This window comes from Pelmatolapia mariae, linkage group LG15 (genome assembly GCF_036321145.2).
Source record: "Pelmatolapia mariae isolate MD_Pm_ZW linkage group LG15, Pm_UMD_F_2, whole genome shotgun sequence".
NCBI classification, from domain to species: Eukaryota; Metazoa; Chordata; class Actinopteri; order Cichliformes; family Cichlidae; genus Pelmatolapia; species Pelmatolapia mariae.
The window spans coordinates 14,045,200-14,063,189 of NC_086240.1; the positions used below are offsets into that span (position 1 = coordinate 14,045,200).

General features: G+C 38.6%; 4 protein-coding genes across 7 annotated transcripts in view; 1 reads left to right on the forward strand and 3 right to left on the reverse strand.

The window, feature by feature from the left end:
- The window catches only part of tulp4a (TUB like protein 4a), a 31,452-nt gene extending 27,073 nt beyond the window's left edge, over positions 1–4,379 (reverse strand). For 2 of the 4 annotated variants that reach the window (XM_065472000.1, XM_063495551.1), the window contains exons 1-2: positions 4,323–4,379; positions 2,113–3,063 (exon numbers count right to left, since the gene is read on the reverse strand). In XM_065472000.1, coding sequence (XP_065328072.1) covers positions 2,113–2,364 — 252 coding nt within the window. In that variant the 5' untranslated portion in view covers positions 2,365–3,063; positions 4,323–4,379. Of the gene's footprint in view, positions 1–2,112; positions 3,064–3,846; positions 4,048–4,233; positions 4,250–4,322 lie in introns of those variants that run through there. The other 2 variants (XM_063495552.1, XM_063495550.1) reach the window with 2 other exon arrangements.
- Positions 4,380–5,553: 1,174 nt separating this feature from the next.
- On the forward strand, positions 5,554–10,530 carry mrps10 (mitochondrial ribosomal protein S10). The gene is made up of 7 exons (XM_063495554.1): positions 5,554–5,649; positions 5,851–5,903; positions 6,357–6,426; positions 6,567–6,706; positions 6,805–6,913; positions 7,129–7,218; positions 8,423–10,530. The coding sequence occupies exons 1-7, from the start codon at positions 5,578–5,580 to the stop codon at positions 8,501–8,503; spliced, it is 615 nt and encodes a 204-aa protein (XP_063351624.1). The 5' UTR covers positions 5,554–5,577; the 3' UTR covers positions 8,504–10,530.
- A 39-nt stretch (positions 10,531–10,569) lies between these two features.
- On the reverse strand, positions 10,570–16,928 carry si:ch211-51e12.7 (uncharacterized protein LOC336335 homolog). Its single transcript, XM_063495555.1, has 6 exons — positions 16,851–16,928; positions 14,669–14,748; positions 13,873–14,022; positions 13,504–13,641; positions 13,259–13,384; positions 10,570–12,767 (listed from the first exon to the last, which is right to left on the reverse strand). Exons 2-6 carry the CDS (start codon positions 14,746–14,748, stop codon positions 12,677–12,679), a joined length of 585 nt encoding a protein of 194 aa, XP_063351625.1. The 5' UTR covers positions 16,851–16,928; the 3' UTR covers positions 10,570–12,676.
- A 588-nt stretch (positions 16,929–17,516) lies between these two features.
- Positions 17,517–17,990, reverse strand: msgn1 (mesogenin 1; the record flags this gene model as incomplete). Its single annotated transcript, XM_065472018.1, has 2 exons — positions 17,517–17,760; positions 17,815–17,990. Coding segments are annotated over 2 exons (420 nt in total), but the record flags the coding sequence as incomplete, so codon positions are not given.

Genomic DNA, 17,990 nt, shown 5'->3' on the forward strand with positions numbered 1-17,990 from the left:
TTAAGATCCGGCTTTTACTTTACTACAATGCCCATATTGGGACAAGTCCAAAACACACATCCATTCAGACGCTCACTTACATTAGGAAGATCACTGAACACTGAGGTCTATACATCAACAGGAATAATGGCCAAATTTAAAGATGCTGACATGAGTATTGATCTTGGCAGGACTAAACTCCTATAGGATGAGTTCATATTCCATTTCTGTGTCCGTGTGCTTTTCTTAACATGACTTGAGCCAATTTGTGTGAAAGGACACTCGTCACCAGCAATGACAAGTTCTCAATGACAAAGCTGACGTTTAAAGGACAGGACTGTCAGGGGACTAACGGCATTTGACGCTGAAAGAGCAGCTTTTATAGACAAAGGGTTATAGCAAATGCACTGACAAGAATGAACCTCTTTAAATAAAAGGTGATAATAAATAAATACACATTAATACATACGTAAATGCAATGCTGCAAGTTTAATTTGAAAAACAGTAAAAAAAAAAAAAAAGTCAAGTGGTGCGAGTGCAAGGAATGCAAAGTAAAAAAACAAGTACAGCGTATATAGCGTGCTCCTGGGGGTCATTTCTTTTGTATTATAGTATGTATTGCAATCTGCCCTCTCTTCATCACAACTGAGATGAGAAATGACCTAAGTGAGTGAACCGATCTGTCACAACTTGACAGAATTCATTAGGCAGCGTAATTTCCACCACTGTCAGAAAACCCAAATTATGCATAGAGTGCGTGAGTGATGGATTCCACATTGCCCAAAGCATTTATTTATTGCTTTATATCAAAGCAAGAGTGGAACTGGAGAGGACCTTTACTACTCATTACTAGTGTTGGAATGAGGTCAAAGAGTAAAAATGTGCAAATCTTGATCAAAAACTAAATAAATAAAAACATGTACCTCCTAAAAGCAAGCAATCTGAGAGTTAAGTGTGAAATAAATTGTGGGCACAAATGAATAGTGCAGTGCCAAACCCCGTGAGTGCAGAAAAGGAAGATGTAGACCATTTGAAGGATCTCTCCTTTAGAACACCAGACATCAAATGAGATTATCAGAAATATCAAAAACATCTGGTGTAAATGTTTTTCTTATTATTTAGATAGACTATATAGATAACAGCTGAATGTTTAAGTGGTCAGAGTTAAATGGCATTACTGCTGTGCTTCAGTCACAACGTGTAGGGATTCATCCACTCTCCCCTCAGCTGCCTCAGAGAGTGCTGACACTGCACCTCACTCCATCTAACCAACAGCTACACCCACTAAATAGAAAACGCAACCTGTGTTCAATCTCCACTTGTCCTGTGTGTGTGAGAAAAAAATCCTTATTAGTATTTAATATTGCTGGGACATTTGACTCAGACAGTTATCCAGTCTTTTTGGTTCAACTAAATTGCCTCAATGCATTCTTTGTGGGAATCTTTGAGGGTTATTACTATACTGAGGGATAGGAATAAAGCCTGTCTGGAGTAACAGAATGTATTGACTAGGACGAGCATGCATATCTTGTATACATATCTTGACTGCAACCAAAACGTTGATCTAACTGGCAACTTACGGTTAATGAATATCAACCACTGCAGGAAAACACAAAACCCTCAGCCTCCCACAATGTTTGTGCTAGGGAACAATCTGAAGAGGTGTTTTTGGGTTGTTTTTTTTTTTGTTTTTGTTTTTTTAAATGTAGTGATTTTACTGGTTCGACCCACTTGAGCTCCATACAACCCACAAAAATAACTGTATGTGGCTCACGAGCTAAAATAAGTTGGACTAAGCAGTCTTTTCTAAGGGGATCAACTAGTCTACTTCTACTGAAACTTCTCAAATACTGCTTTAAACACGTAAAAATAATGATTTTGAAAATTTGCTTTATTAAGTATAACTGAAGAGGAAGAAATATCAGAGTAGCTTGAAGTTGTGGGAAAAATAAATAGATAGAAGATTTACTAATTAAATAGTCCTGAGATACATTTTTGATTATAAGACATTTTAAAACAGCTTCCAAAACATGACTGCGGCCTTTAAGAGCTTCAAAGACTGTTTGATGAAGCATTAACATAGACATCTTAACAGTCCTATTCAAAAACAATTGTACTTGAACAGCCTCTTACCTCACTATTATGCCCTCTGAGGTTAAAGTTTACTCTCTGTGGGGTGGGCCGGTCCCGTCTGCAGTGGCTGGATGTAAACGTAACCCCAACCACTCCTCGGCTGTTCCCGGTGGCAAGCCAGCCCTCTTCATAGTAACGCTTTCTGCATACCGGCTTCTCCTTCTCACTCTTGGGCACCCTGCCCTTCCAGGACAGACATAAGATGTTGGAGTCACTGGACAGGACCGGGCCATGCTCCACAGCAGCGAACATGCCTGCAGCTCTCTACACTCCCAGAATAAAAAGTACCCTTAGGGAGGTTCTTCGGAGAGGACAACTACTGTTATCAGCACGTCTCCTCCTTTGAGGTTACCAGTTCCGTGTCAGAATTGAGACAGCAACAACGGTGCATAGTACTGGTGCTTTTACTTGGGGATCTGGAATAGTGACTAAAGGCGATCAATAAAAACTTCCCCAGAAAGCACAGGTGAGGTCAAAAAACAGGTGGATTTTAGCATTGCTGGATTAACGATGTTATGTAGCCAAATGAGGTGGCACACACACAAAAAAAGGCACTCAGGTCATTTTTGATGTGATGCTACCAAGTACGTGCTGTTTCGGAGAGAAGGCACCAAATGAAAGTGCCTAAAAAATATTTAGATATCCACCAGGGTAAAGTTGAGACTCCTATCAGTTGAGCAAAACAAGCATCAACCCCCCCAAAAAGAAAAAAACAAAAACGCGCCTTATCTTGTAAACTTATAAAACAGGCAGGTATTCATTCCAAGTATCATCATTGTCTCCTTTCTGTGCTCCACATCCTCCTCATCTGATCCCAGTTTGTGTCTGAGAGAGGAGAAGCAGGGACTCCTCTCCATCAGCTGACAGCCCACAGGAGAGCCGCTTCTCCCGGTAACGTCATTACGTCAGCCGGCCCGCCTTTTCAACCGGCCTCGGGGATTCCATAGAGCACTGTTGGGTAATACACAAAACGACGTTTATATATATATATATAACATAGAAAAACACGAAAAAAAAAATAAATAAAAATGTAGTTAAGAAATCAAGAGAATTGTGTCACAACACAAGCTGTGGAAAAGCGCTCACTTGCTGCCCACTGCCGTTAATTTAAATATTAATGCGCTCGGCTAAAAATTGCCTTTACTCTTCGAGCAGCAATTTTACTTTGAGGACTATCCTGTTCAGCGGAAGGGCATTTAACTACCCGCTTAATAATTTATAGGAGCCAGGTATCATTTTAGCTTTCATTTAATTAGGCTACAAAGCTGTAGTAAGGCGGCCTCTCGCGGCCAAACGTTTAAAAAAGAAAATAGACGAAAGGTAAACAACAAAGACCGTAACAGAGAGGTAAGAACAAATAAAAGAATAACAGCTTTAAAATGAACCCGAGCAGGTCAGACAGACAAGACAGACCAAAGAGGCACAAAGGGACGTTATTTATTAATACAGAGACAATAAAAATCAAGCCCAACAAAAAATAGCTGAATGAGAATGGCTGTTTGGAAATATACTCGACATTAAGATTAAGTCAGCGGTGATTACAAGATCCTGAGGTTCCCCCACCATTTCCAGTATCACTAAATTGCAAACCGGTGCCTCTCGAAAAAGCCATCTGCCATTAAACCACGCCAATTCGTAAAAATAACATAAGAAAGATACGATGGTTATTGACAACAAAATAATTACAGCTTAAGCCCGTAAGACGGTGGAAAATTAGCCAAAAACATCAATCACCATAAACTGCCTGCCTATTAGCAATAGCTAGCCAGAACCTGGATCCAGACCGAGAGCTCTGTGGTCTCCACTCATCATCAAAACATTCCAGTCGCGGGATTAATCTTTCCTCCCTTCGTGTGTCTGCTCTGGGCTGTAACGCTAATCCATCCGAGATGCTCGGGAATGCGGCTAACTAACGCTGTCTGTCACGATTCTTCTTTTTCTTCATCTCCACGAACAACAACCGGAGACAGCTAACCGGCTAAGCGGTCAGCTATCAGCGCCAGGCTGGCTCCGTCCACCCGCCGCTGGCACTCGCTAGCAGGCTACGGTTAGCACATTAGCAAACGATTTATGGCAATAGTTATTTAATATTAGGACACAATTGTTAAAAAAAACACACACCTCAGCGGTGTAGTGACAAAGTGGCTAAACAATATAAACCATGTGTCCAACAAAGCCAGAGAAACATCAGCGGTCAGTGGAGTGCCTACCTTGGATCCGTACCGCTGCTGCTTCCTCTGCCCGCAGCCTGCTACTGTACACTGCTGGGCCCCTACTGCTGGGTCACGTGACAGGCACGTGATTTAGACCAATTAAAATTGTTCATATCAATAGCGCCTCAATCAAATAACAGTCAATCCAATAACAGTTTACCTTTCAAAACTAGGTTCCCACAAATTTGGAGAAGAATGCATCTAAGTATGGGCTCAAAATGTGGTCATAAATATTTTGTACTTGTAAATCAGTTTTGTATGTGTAAAAAGAATTTGTGTGTGTGTAAAAAAGATTTGTATGTGTAAAAAAGATTTGTGTGTGTGTAAAAAAGATTTGTGTGTGCGTAAAAAAGATTTGTATGTGTAAAAAAGATTTGTGTGTGTGTAAAAAAGATTTGTATGTGTAAAAAGAATTTGTGTGTGCGTAAAAAAGATATATATATTTAATGTAGATGCTTAGACATCTACATTAAATATACCTGTATTAAGTATATTAAGTACACGCATACAGCAACTGTATAAGCAGCCTCCATAAATTGCATTGTTTTTTTCACAATAATGTGAAGCATATTTTAGGTCAAATACAAATGTGGGTGTGTATAAATGTGTAATAAAACAACATATTATACATGATCACAAATTAAGAAAACAAATGTGCCAAAGTAATTGTTTAGGTTTTGGGTTTTTTGGTTTTGGTTTTTGCTCATTCCGTTTATAGGCAGAAAAGTATTTAAAAGTATGAATAAGAGATAAATTTAATGTTAAAATGCCCAGTGACTTTGCAGATACTGCATTTAAATTAAATCAAGGACCAGAGGTTAACGGGCAGCCTTTGCAGCTGAACCTTGTAAAGAAAGATCATACATTACTGACTGACTCCACTTTTTCAAATAAGATGTGGTGATGATCAAGAGAAGAATCACCTGTGACAAAAATCACCGTGACAGAATCAGGAAGCTACAAGGTAGATGAAGCATCATAAGCATGCATAAATAATGTCACCGTAGTCAAGCGCAGACTACATTGTTATTCATATGACTTGTAAATGTGAATATGAAAATATATTTGAATATAATACATCCAATCTTAGTCTTTAATTCTCATTTTTTGACCATGAAGGGTTTAGATGGGACTGTAGATTGGATACTTGGTACTCATCACTAGCTCGTTAGTGCTCACCTCATTTATCCTCCAAGACACAAGGGGGCAGCACAGGGAAATGATTTCACCTTCTGTCTGCTCTCTCAAAAACATGGCGTCTCTCATGGTTCGCAGACGTGAATTATTCTCTTTGGCAAGGATATTGAGTGGTGTCTCATATTTGGTATGGTAACTAACTTGTTTTTCATTTTAGATAACGTTTTCTAACAGTTTACTAACATGGCAGGTCTCTAGGTTTGGAAAAATTACCGTAGCTAGTTAGCCAATCGTAGATTTTGGCCATTCGTGGCAGCTGCACAACCGAGGTTAACAAAATAAAAGTCATTTGAACATTTCAATAAAAAGAGCTTGATTCTGTTTTCAGGGACCGGCAAGTTTGAGTGTCTGTTCGGGTCACAGGAAATGTAATATAACCCGGTAAGTCACCCCCCATATCTTTTAAATGAGTTGAGCCATAATTACTAACGTGAATCACATGAATTTTCACACGAAGCAGGGGTGCAGCAGTTTTAAATTAAATTTACAAACAGATTTAGAAACAGTTTTTACTGTTTTTTGATAAGATCTGTCAGTAAAGATAAATAGCATGTGTTTTTGGAGCACTTTTTTTGGCTGTATTGGAATGCAACGTGTTTATTTTCCCATGGAAATTAAGTAAATAATGTAAAGAAAAGGACATCTTATAGGTACAGAATACTCACAATCTTTAATAAAATAAAACAACACTAGCAGTATATTTAGGCAGTGAATTGGAATACCATGAAGCTAAGCCAGAAAAGCCCAGAGGCATTAAGCACCTTGTGCAGTTGAAGTGCACTTTTTCCTAAGCGCATTTATTGTATAAGCAGTTATTCTGTATCTCCTCTGCAGGCTTCACCTCCCTCTGACTCCCAGCACTTCTTTCCACACGACAGTTTTAACGTCAGCAGCACAATCGGCAGTAAGTTATTATCATTCTTATATCAGGCTGGTGCTGTAGTGAAATACAACAAACCTACAGTGGTTTATATTCAAAAGCCATCACTTGGAATGTGGCTTCAAGACTCTAAGTTAAGGCTTTTTTTTTTTCCTTTGGTCCAGATCACAGTCACAGAGGAGCAGGACACACTGTTCCAGAAACTGGTGGTTTTGGTTAAAGGTCATGACAGAGCTGTGTTGGACAGCTATGAGTTCTTTGCCAGCATGGCAGCTAAAGAACTGGGCATCAGTCTTGGAAAAGTGTGAGTTTTAGCAGCCACACACTAACTCTAGTAACTGTTCTGTCTAAAATCTTCTTGTAATGCCATGACTTTTTTGGGATCTTCTTCCTCCACCACAGTTTTGAACCTCCGAAGGACATTGAGAGGTTAACACTCCTGAAGTCAATACACATTTTCAAAAAACACAGGGTCCAGTATGAGATGAGAACTCACTACCGGTGCATCGAGGTGAGAAGCTCTAATTTTTTTTTAAAAATTAAAATCAAACAAGAAAAAAATGCACAAAAAGCCATTAAACGAGTTCGGTATTATTCACCTAGTTACATTTTACTCGAAACTTCTAACCTTTGCATAATAACAAAAATGAGCTTTGTGTTTGTGCCAGTTATTGCATGTCATTATAAGGTAATTTGTTTAACATGTTTATTTTTTTGTCTCCGTAGCTGCATCATATAACAGGCTGTACAGCACAAGTATACCTTGAATACATTCAGAGGAATCTTCCGGAAGGTGTAGCCATGGAGGTGACAAAGGTGAGGTTTTGCAGAGTTCGATGTACACCCAAACTCGCGCACCAGTATCATCAATATCAGTGCCTGCAGGCTAGATGCTTTCCATTGCAAAGGCAATGGTGCGGCCCTCCATGATATTCCCAATTCTAATGTGGCCCCTTGGGAAAATTAATTTCCCACTCCTAACTTAGGTTGTTTATAAATTTGGCCTGTCCGCTGTTGTAGCTGGTGTCTGCAGTATCCCAGGCTCAGTGCATACATCAAACCCCACAGAAAGGTGCACCTGGCAGCTAAGAAGCTAACACAGAATACAGCTAAGAGGAAACTGATGCTGATGACCTGAGCTGGGAAAACTGAGTAGCCCTATTTATGGTCTTTACAAATGGTAAAGAGAAGCTCAAGTATCTATTTGCCATGAGACAATTTCAGTTGACTAAATGTTAAAGGTTTATAAATGAACAGTGTGAACTGGTTGAAGTCAAAACTGGATACAAAGGATACAAAACATGCACAATGTTTTCAGTTAAACATGAAATGAATTCTCCCTTGAAAAAAATTAACCCTTAACAAAAAACCCCTAATATATATGTGATCATTTTGAGATTAAATTCAAATCTATTTTGAGAAAAGTTGAAATGTGTAGATTACAGTTGTTTACAACTTCCATGGTTGCTATACCCTCTTTTGATGATGAACTCATACTTCAGAATCGGTTTTAGTAACAAGGAAGGAAACGATTTCCCTTCTAGCTCAGTATGTTAAGGATAAGGACGTTGAAAAGATGTTGCAGAAAACTGCATCTGGTCAGGCAGAAAAACCACACACCTGGAAAAGTGGATTTGTCCAAAATGAAATGGCTGGTAATGGACAAATGGAAGGTTATCGATGGTTGCACCATCGTGCAATAAAAAGTACGCATGTTGGATCACAAGACGGCTGATCATTTAGTTTTAATCGACTCATCTAAACAAGGTATTTTGTAAAGTGTATAGCAGCTGGTGCAGTTTGTCTTGAAACAACTAATCTGCTCATTTAGCCTTTTTTAAAATTTTGGCTTTATTCTCAAAATGATCATTTTTCTTTTTTCTTAATGTGGTCTAATACTCCTTCGGACATTTCCCAGTGAAGCTGAATATGACAGCCCTTCCCTATCTGTGCAATTCTGTGTGGCAAAGGGCAACTTTCATATGATGTTCTCGCTCTTCTATTCTGTTCATGTTGACAGACTGCAATGGAGAAGGTTCCTGATCACATCCTTGAACCGATGTGGAAGGAAATTCCCACAGACGACAAGCCCAGCCAGTAAATCCAGCACCTGTGACTAACAGATGCATATTAAATGTGTTTTCCTGTGATTATGTTTTTGTTTTGTTTTTTTTAAAGCATGTTGTCTTTTCTGTTGCAAAGCTATGTGAAATAAACTGAATATGCATATAACTCATTCTTTGTAGTTCAGGTTGTAGTTTATCTGGGATTATGTTTCAAATAAGTCAAAAGTTTTTGTTTGCTTGTTTTGTTTGATGAGCTGCAGTGATATCGGGATGAACTGTTACTGTATGTATACGTGCAGATACAAGACCAGCACACACGAGACCTTTGCTTTGTACATTTATTGATTAAAACAGTACACATCAAATCACAAAACAGCGTATACAGCGTAGTCATTCTGATGATTGGCACCTCATTTTATTTTACGTGTATTCATCGTATGGTTACCTTCAAAAGGACAAAGTGGAGGTGTTTAATCGTTTCTTTATGCTGTAGAGGAGTTAAGTGTTAACTAATTCAAGTTCACTGAAAGGATCTTTTTTGCTTGCTAGTTTTGTTGGCCTTTTCATTTTGAAATCTATCCTGTCTGTTAAAACCTGGCCACACGCGCCACACAGGAATCTCAATCATTTAGCAACCATTCAAGTAGGTTCAGACAGGCTTTATCAAATCCTAGATGAATTTCAGCTAATCGAACTATTGCATCTATACCTTCCTGAAACCATTTTTGTATGCTGTTTAAAAAAAAAAGAAAAAAAAAAAAAAAGAAAAAAAAAAGAAGAAGTCTAAATACTTAAGTATGATTGCCAGTAGCTTATACTGCTTCTAATGGCTCTAATCACTGAATGTTTCTTGAAATATAGTCCCTTAAATGTAAACAGTGGACGATAATGACTTAAGAAAATGATGCAACAGTGGTGAGAAAGTCCTGTAAATCTGTAAATGTAGCGTCCTCCAGCTGGAGAGACAGACAACCACTGGTTCAGTTTACACAGCAACAGTGCTTAAAGTTTTTTGGACCACCACAGCTGTCCTAAATTAACAGTGTTGATAGTTACCAAAATCTCTATGTTTCTCTACTGGATAATCATCCAAATCATATTTTAAATGCTGAACTATAATTTGTTTAATTAAATTATTTAATTTAATTTCTGACTTCTTATAAGTCCTGTGTGAAAATGTGGCTGAAATTTGGGTATAAAAACATGAACACTGTTATATAAATAATATAATTTTTAGTTTGAAATAAGTTTTTGACAAATTTCTAATACATTTGTATTTTGTTTTTAATGATAGGTGGTCTGATAAATTTATTATCTGTTGTAGCTAAATTACCAAGAAGCTAAATTAAAGTGCTGTGTGCAGATAAAAAAATAGATCTTTAATTCTACCACTTTAAAATTTGTTATAATATAAACCACTGATAAATTCTATAAATTATATTCCAACTATAAATGAACTAAAATGGCTTTTTGTTGGTCAAAAAGATAAAAAGTCTGACAGCCTTCCTCTGTGACCCAGCAGGGTAAAAAATGTTATGCTGAACACTGAAGAGTGTAAAATGTCTCTTGGTCTCCTGAACCAAAGCACGGTTAATCTGTGGGTCGTTTCATCGCTTCTCAGTACATAGTGTAACCTGTGATATCAGCACGAATGTTACCGTTACAGCTAACAGGGGCTTCATGTATCCAATAAGGTGTGGAAGTGAGCTAGAAAGCACCATCCACATTAGCCTGGAAGTAGTTAAATGAAACATCTTGATTTCTTGAGTAGAAGACTACACGCTATATATCAAGCATGCCATTTTCCCCATCACGGTACAGATGCACCTCCAAACCCACAAATCCTCTAAAATCTCACCAATCCCCAGTATGACTCTGAAGTTGCTCCACCTTGAGGTCCTGAAAGAGAGAATCTCCTTGTTTTGGAGAGGAAGGGGTTTAGGGATTAAGACACAAGAGGAGGCTCACCTTTTCAAGTGACGTGCCGAACCTCAGGTGTCACACCGCTGGTGAAGGAGGGGAGAGATGTGAGGGAGGGCCTGGGTTCCTTGGGGCCCGGGAGGTTAACTGTACTGTGTGCCCCCCCTTCAGGAGACAACAACAGTCAGTCTGTTATAATCAACTAAAGGGAGAAACTGGGACTGCAGAGGCTGATGTAGCAAAATGTAGTCAAAAGTGTTGAAGAGATGGAAAAAGACAGGAAGAGAAAGGGGGCAGGATGCAACACCTGGCTGTGGCTATTTACTTATCACCTCTCCTTGCACGTGTACCTATATTCAAGCAACGTGTGCTTCACAGAATAAAGTCCTCGTTTATCTAGAAAAATTATTTTCTTCAGATGGTTACACCTTTGCTTTTAGCTTTAAAAATTCAGCTGGCCTTAATCACCACACCATGGATAAACTGTAAAACCGAAGACCCTCTTAAGTCATTATACCCCAATTTGAGCAAATGTGTGCACATTGTAAACCCACATCTATTGTTATTATTATTTTTATTAAATATAAAAAGGTGGAACTATTTCATGCATGCTAGCAATTAATTAGATTTGAAATTATACAAGAGTACAGGAGATAAGATACAAAATTTTAAATAGATTTGACTGAAAAAAAAAACCCCAAACAAAAAAAAAGTCCGAATTTAGAATAGTGCGGTTTTCTGAGCCAGCGGTCCCCTTTGAAACGGGCTCAGCATCTTTTAGAAACAGAATAAATAAGTTATAATTCTTGGTCATATCAGAGTGTCTGTTCAGATGATGTCCTCCTTTTAGACATGCTACCACTCATTTTAAACTGAGAGATGTCTTGTATGTGGAGCGGCTCCGTGTCCTCCAATCAGTTTTACACTGGTAGCTACAAGGCCATAAACCTTTACTATAAGTACAATTCATAGTTTAGTTTTACATTTTTTAAGCCATAAATTTATTTAAGCCCTCAGTCTACAGAATTCAGTGAGATCTAAAGTGAACATCAAGATTTCCTGGTCCTCCAGATAGTAAAAACTAAAGCAAAACTATTAATTACACGAATCAAATGTTCACTTTAAAGTATCACATAAATAAATGTAAGCTCACACTTACAATGCAGTTCATTCTGTTTCACAGAGACGTTGTAGTCTGTAATAACAACTCTCAGACTTGTTTGTGAACAAATAAAAAAAGAAGAAGTTGAGTTTATTTTTTTGTTGTTTTATTATTTTTTTCTTTCACGGCTATCTCTTGACGGTTCTCAAAACACATTCACAGTTTCACAAGTTATGTTAATTACAATGAATATAAAATAGTAACACTTAAAAAAAACACAGTAAAGAGTAACTTCTTATCATTAACTGGAGCAAATATGAATGGAATTTGCGCTAATTAAGAAACCTGGTATATATGTGTGTGTGTATATATATATATATATATATATCTCAGTATGCTATTCATTTATAATGCCTTTTTGTCATCACACAATAGATTGCTGGAGACAAACATGAATGTTCCAAACAGCAATACTCATAACTTAAAATACCTGCACATTAAAAGATATATAATATGAAATTAAATACTCATTAATACTCGACAAGCTGGATAAAGACTTGTAAAACGTGTCAAACATTAATTAGTGCACTGTTTAGTGAGGTTATGAATACATAACTATTTCCATGTAGCATGAGGAAAGATTAGGGAGGTCCAAGGTGGACCAAACTAATAAACAGTGGTGTTTGAGGGCTGCTGTGCACTCCTTCCCCTCCCTTTTAAAATTTTCCCCTCTACCCCCACCTTCAGAAATACAGTGTCACCCCACTTGTTAAACTTTATTCATTAGGGGTCAGGAAAAAGGCTCACAGGGCGACTGTAACAAGAAACACAGAACATTTAATTTTGGAGAACAAACTCGTTTTAACAACTTCTATTAAAATACGAACAGTATTTATAGGTAACAGAACTTGGGAATCCCTTTACATTATTCGGTTATAAATCGTTTTTAATTCGTCCTCAGTTGCCCTTTAGTCATTTTCACATTTTTCTCTTTGCCAGTGGACAATACCAACAACCAAACATGTCGGCACAGAGTATTTCTTAAGATACTCAAAAGATAACTCAGACTTTTTTTCTTTTTCTTTTTTTATAAACACATCATTCGGGGGCATTTCATTCACTGCACGACTACAGGGCCCCTTCTACATTAACAGCTGCTTAGTTATAGTTTTTAGAGCAGGCTGTATTAAAAGCGTCGGCCACCAGGGGGGCCTGGCCACCTCTGGCCTCTGCCAGGTGGGGGGTGAGGCGGAGGAGAGACCGGTCCATTGTGGTAGCTGTGTAAAAGGATAAAATCACACATTGGATTCTTGGCTTTGGCCAATAGGGGGCACACTCTGATAAGAGCAGCCATCTGAACGACTCTAGTTTAAGGCGGGGGAACTGAGATCCCCTCTGCTCTGCACCTTTGAACTTGCAAAATACAGCTTCATGTTTCATGCACTATTTAAGAGTTTAGCTTAAAAAAATAACTTCACTTTACATTTGCTACAGTAGGAAACTATTAAAGCAAAACTGCTTCTTTTTGACACAGAGCTATCAAAAAATTGAAGATTAAAGAATTTAACTATAAGCAGGCTGAAGAGAAAGGGACAGAAAAGACTGTGCATTAGTGTCACAAACCTCTGTGCTTTTGCTGCATCTCAGATCTCAAGGAATAAACTCTCAGATTCACTAAATTTAACAATCTGGTTACTGTGCACACAAAGCACAGAGATTTGTGACATTTTAAGCTTAAGCATGATATGAATATTAAAACACCGCTTACCCTCGTGGGCCTCGCGGGCGGAAGGGGCGCGGAGGTCCAGGGGGTGGCATGCCACGGCCTCGAGGGTGTGGCGGACGCCCTCTGAAACCAGGATGACCTGGAGGAGGGGGTGGAGGGGGTCCATGCCTGTAGAGGAAGAAAATTTTCAGGCAGTAAGGAATAAGACATTTGAAAGTGACAGGTCAGCTCTAACTATGCGCTTTGTGAGTGTCTGTGCATGTTATGCGCCTGAATGAAGCGTTTACCTGGGCATGGGTGGAAAGGGGCCTCTGAGGTGCATAGGAGGAGGTGGGGGAGGGGGAAGAGGAGGGCCCATGCCCATGGGTCCAGCCCTACCTCGAGGACCTCTAAGGTCAGGGTAAGGACGCATCCTCCCCATTCCTCTGCAAGGGAAGAAGGCGCAGCATAATTTATCTAAATTGACACATGTAATGGATCAAAGTTAAGTATTTAAAATGCATCTAAATACAGAAATACTCAGTAGTGGCTGTCTATAAGCATTTCCTTTTTATGTTTACCAACTGAAAATATGTGTTTAGAAACTAACCAAGTTATAAAACTTACATATTACAGAATATCAACACTGTGCATGTGTCAGACATCAATAAAAGTACCTCATGGGCCCAAATCCATTCATGGCTCCATCCTTTACTCGACCCCTTCCAGGTCCTGGTGGCCCAAAGCCTTTCATCATGCCCCGCCCACCACGCATGCCACCTCTACTCATACGTCCCCCTCGCCCACGGCCTTTGGCCCCACGACCCCTGAAGGAAGATAACAAAGGGAAAACTGACACTGTCCTTCTAGTTCAGGTTCAGTCGTGTTAAGCTGTAATAAAAAAATTCAAAAAAACAAAAAACAAAACACTAATGCACTTTAAATTTTTTATATCTAATCTTGCATAAAACCACGGGAATTGTCATGTTGTCAAACAGTAAGGCATTTAGACTACATAAATAGATATGGGTGTGAAGAGATGCATCTTTAAATCATTATAAAGGAAATCTGCAGGACCTGATTAAGTATTAGTAGAAAACTACTACAATAATTACTGTGACTTGCTGTGGTTAAATTAAAAATCTGCTGGAGATCAAAGAACAAGAAAAAAATTGTATGCATCCATTAAAATTTACAACAGAGTCCAGGTTGAAGATTTAATGTGAAATCTATAACAATCATTTAACACCAGGCTAAAAAAAAGTCACAGATTATATCTGTGACACAGTATGACCTCTCTCAGTTGCTGCCACTATAGGACAAAACAGTAAACTGTTTATAGCATATGACCTTGCCATGACAGTTTCCTATAGACATATCTGAAAGATGCAGCAGGAAAAAAAGACCTAAACTCGAATAACCGGCATGTGTACACAAATGAAACAGGAGACTGTAACAGACAGCAGGACAGACCTGGATTTGAGTTGGATTACATGTTTCTCTGAGTCATCCTTGGAAGTTTCTGAGACTCTCTCTTCTGTGTCCGTGTCCATCTGAAACAATCCCAAGTCAATAGTTATGTGCAGAAGATCAGCAGTAATAAGTACTAGATTCATACTTGTACCTGTGATTTTTCACAAGTACAAAACATAATGATATAGTTATAGACAATGAACACCATCATGAACAGAAGAGCTGCGTTCAAACATACTATTTTTAAGTGTTTGTTATGAAATGCTGGAAACTGCACTGCAATGTCTTTGATTTGTATTCTAATATACTTAGAGGCACTTAATTTTCTGCATTCTGGTGATTTTTTTTTGCACTAATTTGTATGCTGTCTGCATAAATTACACAGGGAATGCCTTTAATCAATTTATTTCTTCAAGACTAATAAAACAGAACAATAAAGCACTAGAAGATAACTGTATATATGAAGTGATATAACGCAGTCAGGCTCCCTGGTATTGTATCACTTTCAAATGATTACTCTCCACTTTCCTCGTATTTGTGTGCTGCCGAATCAGCACAAATACAAGCAGGATTTACTCGTCTGGCCTTCCTTTGGATTGCTCTGTTCCAGTTTTGAGTCTGTGTGTAATTGCCTGGCAAGTTTGTGTAATTGTGTTTTATTAACAGGCTGATTAAATACTCATGTGGCACCTCTTCAGCTCTCTTAAAAATTAAATCATGTCATACATTTTTATATCCTGGACTTTAATAGCTTAAATATATTTCAACAAGACATCTGCTCATTCTAAAGAATCAGCCTGCTGAAAGCTAAAAGATCTAATGCATTACCTTAAGATTAGTTAACCACTACCAACCCCAGGTTATAAACAATAGGCTCAAAACCTCAAAACAGGAGTAATTACAGTCCTGTGTTATTTTTATTTTTGGAGGAGGGTGTGGGCTATCAAAAAGATCAGAATACATCAGAAGAGATCAGAATTTACTATGATACAAAGGCAATCTTGTTACACAGAAATTCTATAATAAAGATATGCACCAAAACCTCCTCATGGTTGCTGGGTGGATAAAACTTAACCACACTGACAAAGACTAACACTGAGGACATGTCCTGTTTAATTTACCTGTATTTTTGACTTCATTAGTCTTACATAATAAACACAAAACGGAACATATTTTTACATTTTTCTTTAAGTCTAGTTAATATTATTACCCTTTCTCTTAACTTTATCGTTTTGTCACACCCACTTTTAGTCAATGCAATAAATTTGATCACTGAATAATTTTATGCCTAATAAAGTATACAGCTAAATCTCCTGAGAGTTATTTCCATTAGTTTATTATCCTCATTTTGCAATAATGAGGGATGAGTCTCTCATTCTACACCCACCTAAATATCCATTTAAGCCAGGATGTAGACGGAAAGTACACTGTTCTGCTTATAGTTTATTATATAGAGAGATTTGTATGTAACAGGTCCAATGGCTGAGCCACACACTTAAAATGTTTAATGACCATGAACATGGCATGAAGCACACTCGTTCATACGTACATTTTACAGTGATATTTTGAAGCCAGAAAGCCTGCAAAGCCAAAGGCACGTCGAGCGTCATGGAAACAATTTTATCCCGATCCTAGGAGGCGGCTGAGGTTGTGTGAGCTTTTAAATATCAAGCTAGCAGCAGCGGCAGAGGGGGTTGGGGACGACCTGTGCGACAAATACAGTTCGAGCGTCTAATAATACTTCTTAATACCCCTCATGAATAGTAGCAAATAGTGAGCCCAGCCGGCTAAAATATACACGTAAAGCCATAAAGGGCCCCGTCTAATTCCTGGAACTTCCAGGGCAGGTATGACAGAATTACGCTATGTTGCTAATTTTTTTAAAGAACAGTCTAATATAAACAAATTTCAAACACACGTTTAATGATATTTTCCTAATTGAAAATATAAACAGAATAAACTTCAGTGACAAGCGTGTGATTAAGCTAAACGTTAGTCATCCAAGAAAGGGGCGTTTCTGTGGATTTTTTTGACGCTTCTGGAATGACTTACTTCAAATCGGTGATGCCGGTGAGGTAGATTAAAAAATGATACGGTTTTTGTGATTCCTAAAAAAATATGAGAAAAAAAATAGAAAAATAAAAAATATAGATATATACAAAATTTCTTGCAACTCTCGTACCTTCGATGGGCTTTGAAATGGCGGCTTAAACAGACATCCCAGGTTGGGATTTCTTTGTGAAGAAACGCTCGCTTTCAAAGTCACGCCCACCAGGAATGAATGTTTAAACTTGATTGGTTCATTGGTACCGTCATTTAGCCCAAGGTTCGCTTTCTGGGATTGTGATTGGTTGACTCGGCTAATGTGCTTCCAATGGTCTCCAGGCTTGAAGACGGTTCAGTAATTAAACGAGCCACACGTTCAACACATTACACACGTTTATTGAAGATTAAGGGGAAAAGCATGACTGTAGAACTAACTTGGATTAAAACAGCCGATGAAGAACATTTAGCAGTATACAAATCGACCTGTTTTAGTATTTGAGAAAAATACAAAATTCACACAGCAAAACTTGACGTTACCAATTCTCTCTTAAATTCTAAAATATAAAAACAGGAGGGTAAAAGTATGAATCAAGTACGACGACTCTTCTCAAAATTCTGTCAACATAAACACTGAGTTCATAATTTCAACAAAAGTATGCCTCATATACAGAAAATATCTGGCAAGTGCAAGTAAAGTAAACAATATTTACATCATAACTGTTAAAAAATAAGAGGAAAGTATTAAAAGAAACAGATAAAGAAACTTCACGAAATGTCCAAATACGGTCCATTTTCAGTGCCTTTACGTGCGGCTCAGGAGGTCTGCAAGCTTGTTAATGTATTCAATGGTGTATTTGAGCGTCTGTATCTTGGTCAGGGGCTGCCCTCTCTTGCTGTAGTCCGGCGGCAGGTAGTCCCGAAGCTGGTGCAAAGCCTCTGCGAGGCTCCTCATCCGCATCTTCTCCCGCTCGCTGGCCTTCATGCGTCTTTTGGTGGACATCTTTGGCTTGCCTTGCCTTTGCGCCGGTGGTGCAGTCACTTCTCGGCTCGTGAAGGTGAAGGAGAAGTCTTTGATCTCCCGATGCTGGCTGGAGTAGCACATCTCCGGTGAAGAGCACACTGAGGCCCTCTGTGACTCAGGTGAAGTGGGCTGAGGTGACTCTTGGTTTTCTCCAAAGGCGCTCTCATGGCACTTCCACTCAGACAATATTTCAGCTGTAACCACATCCAGGTTCATGTTGGATATCCAGGCGACCAAGCAGCGACGGATGGCATT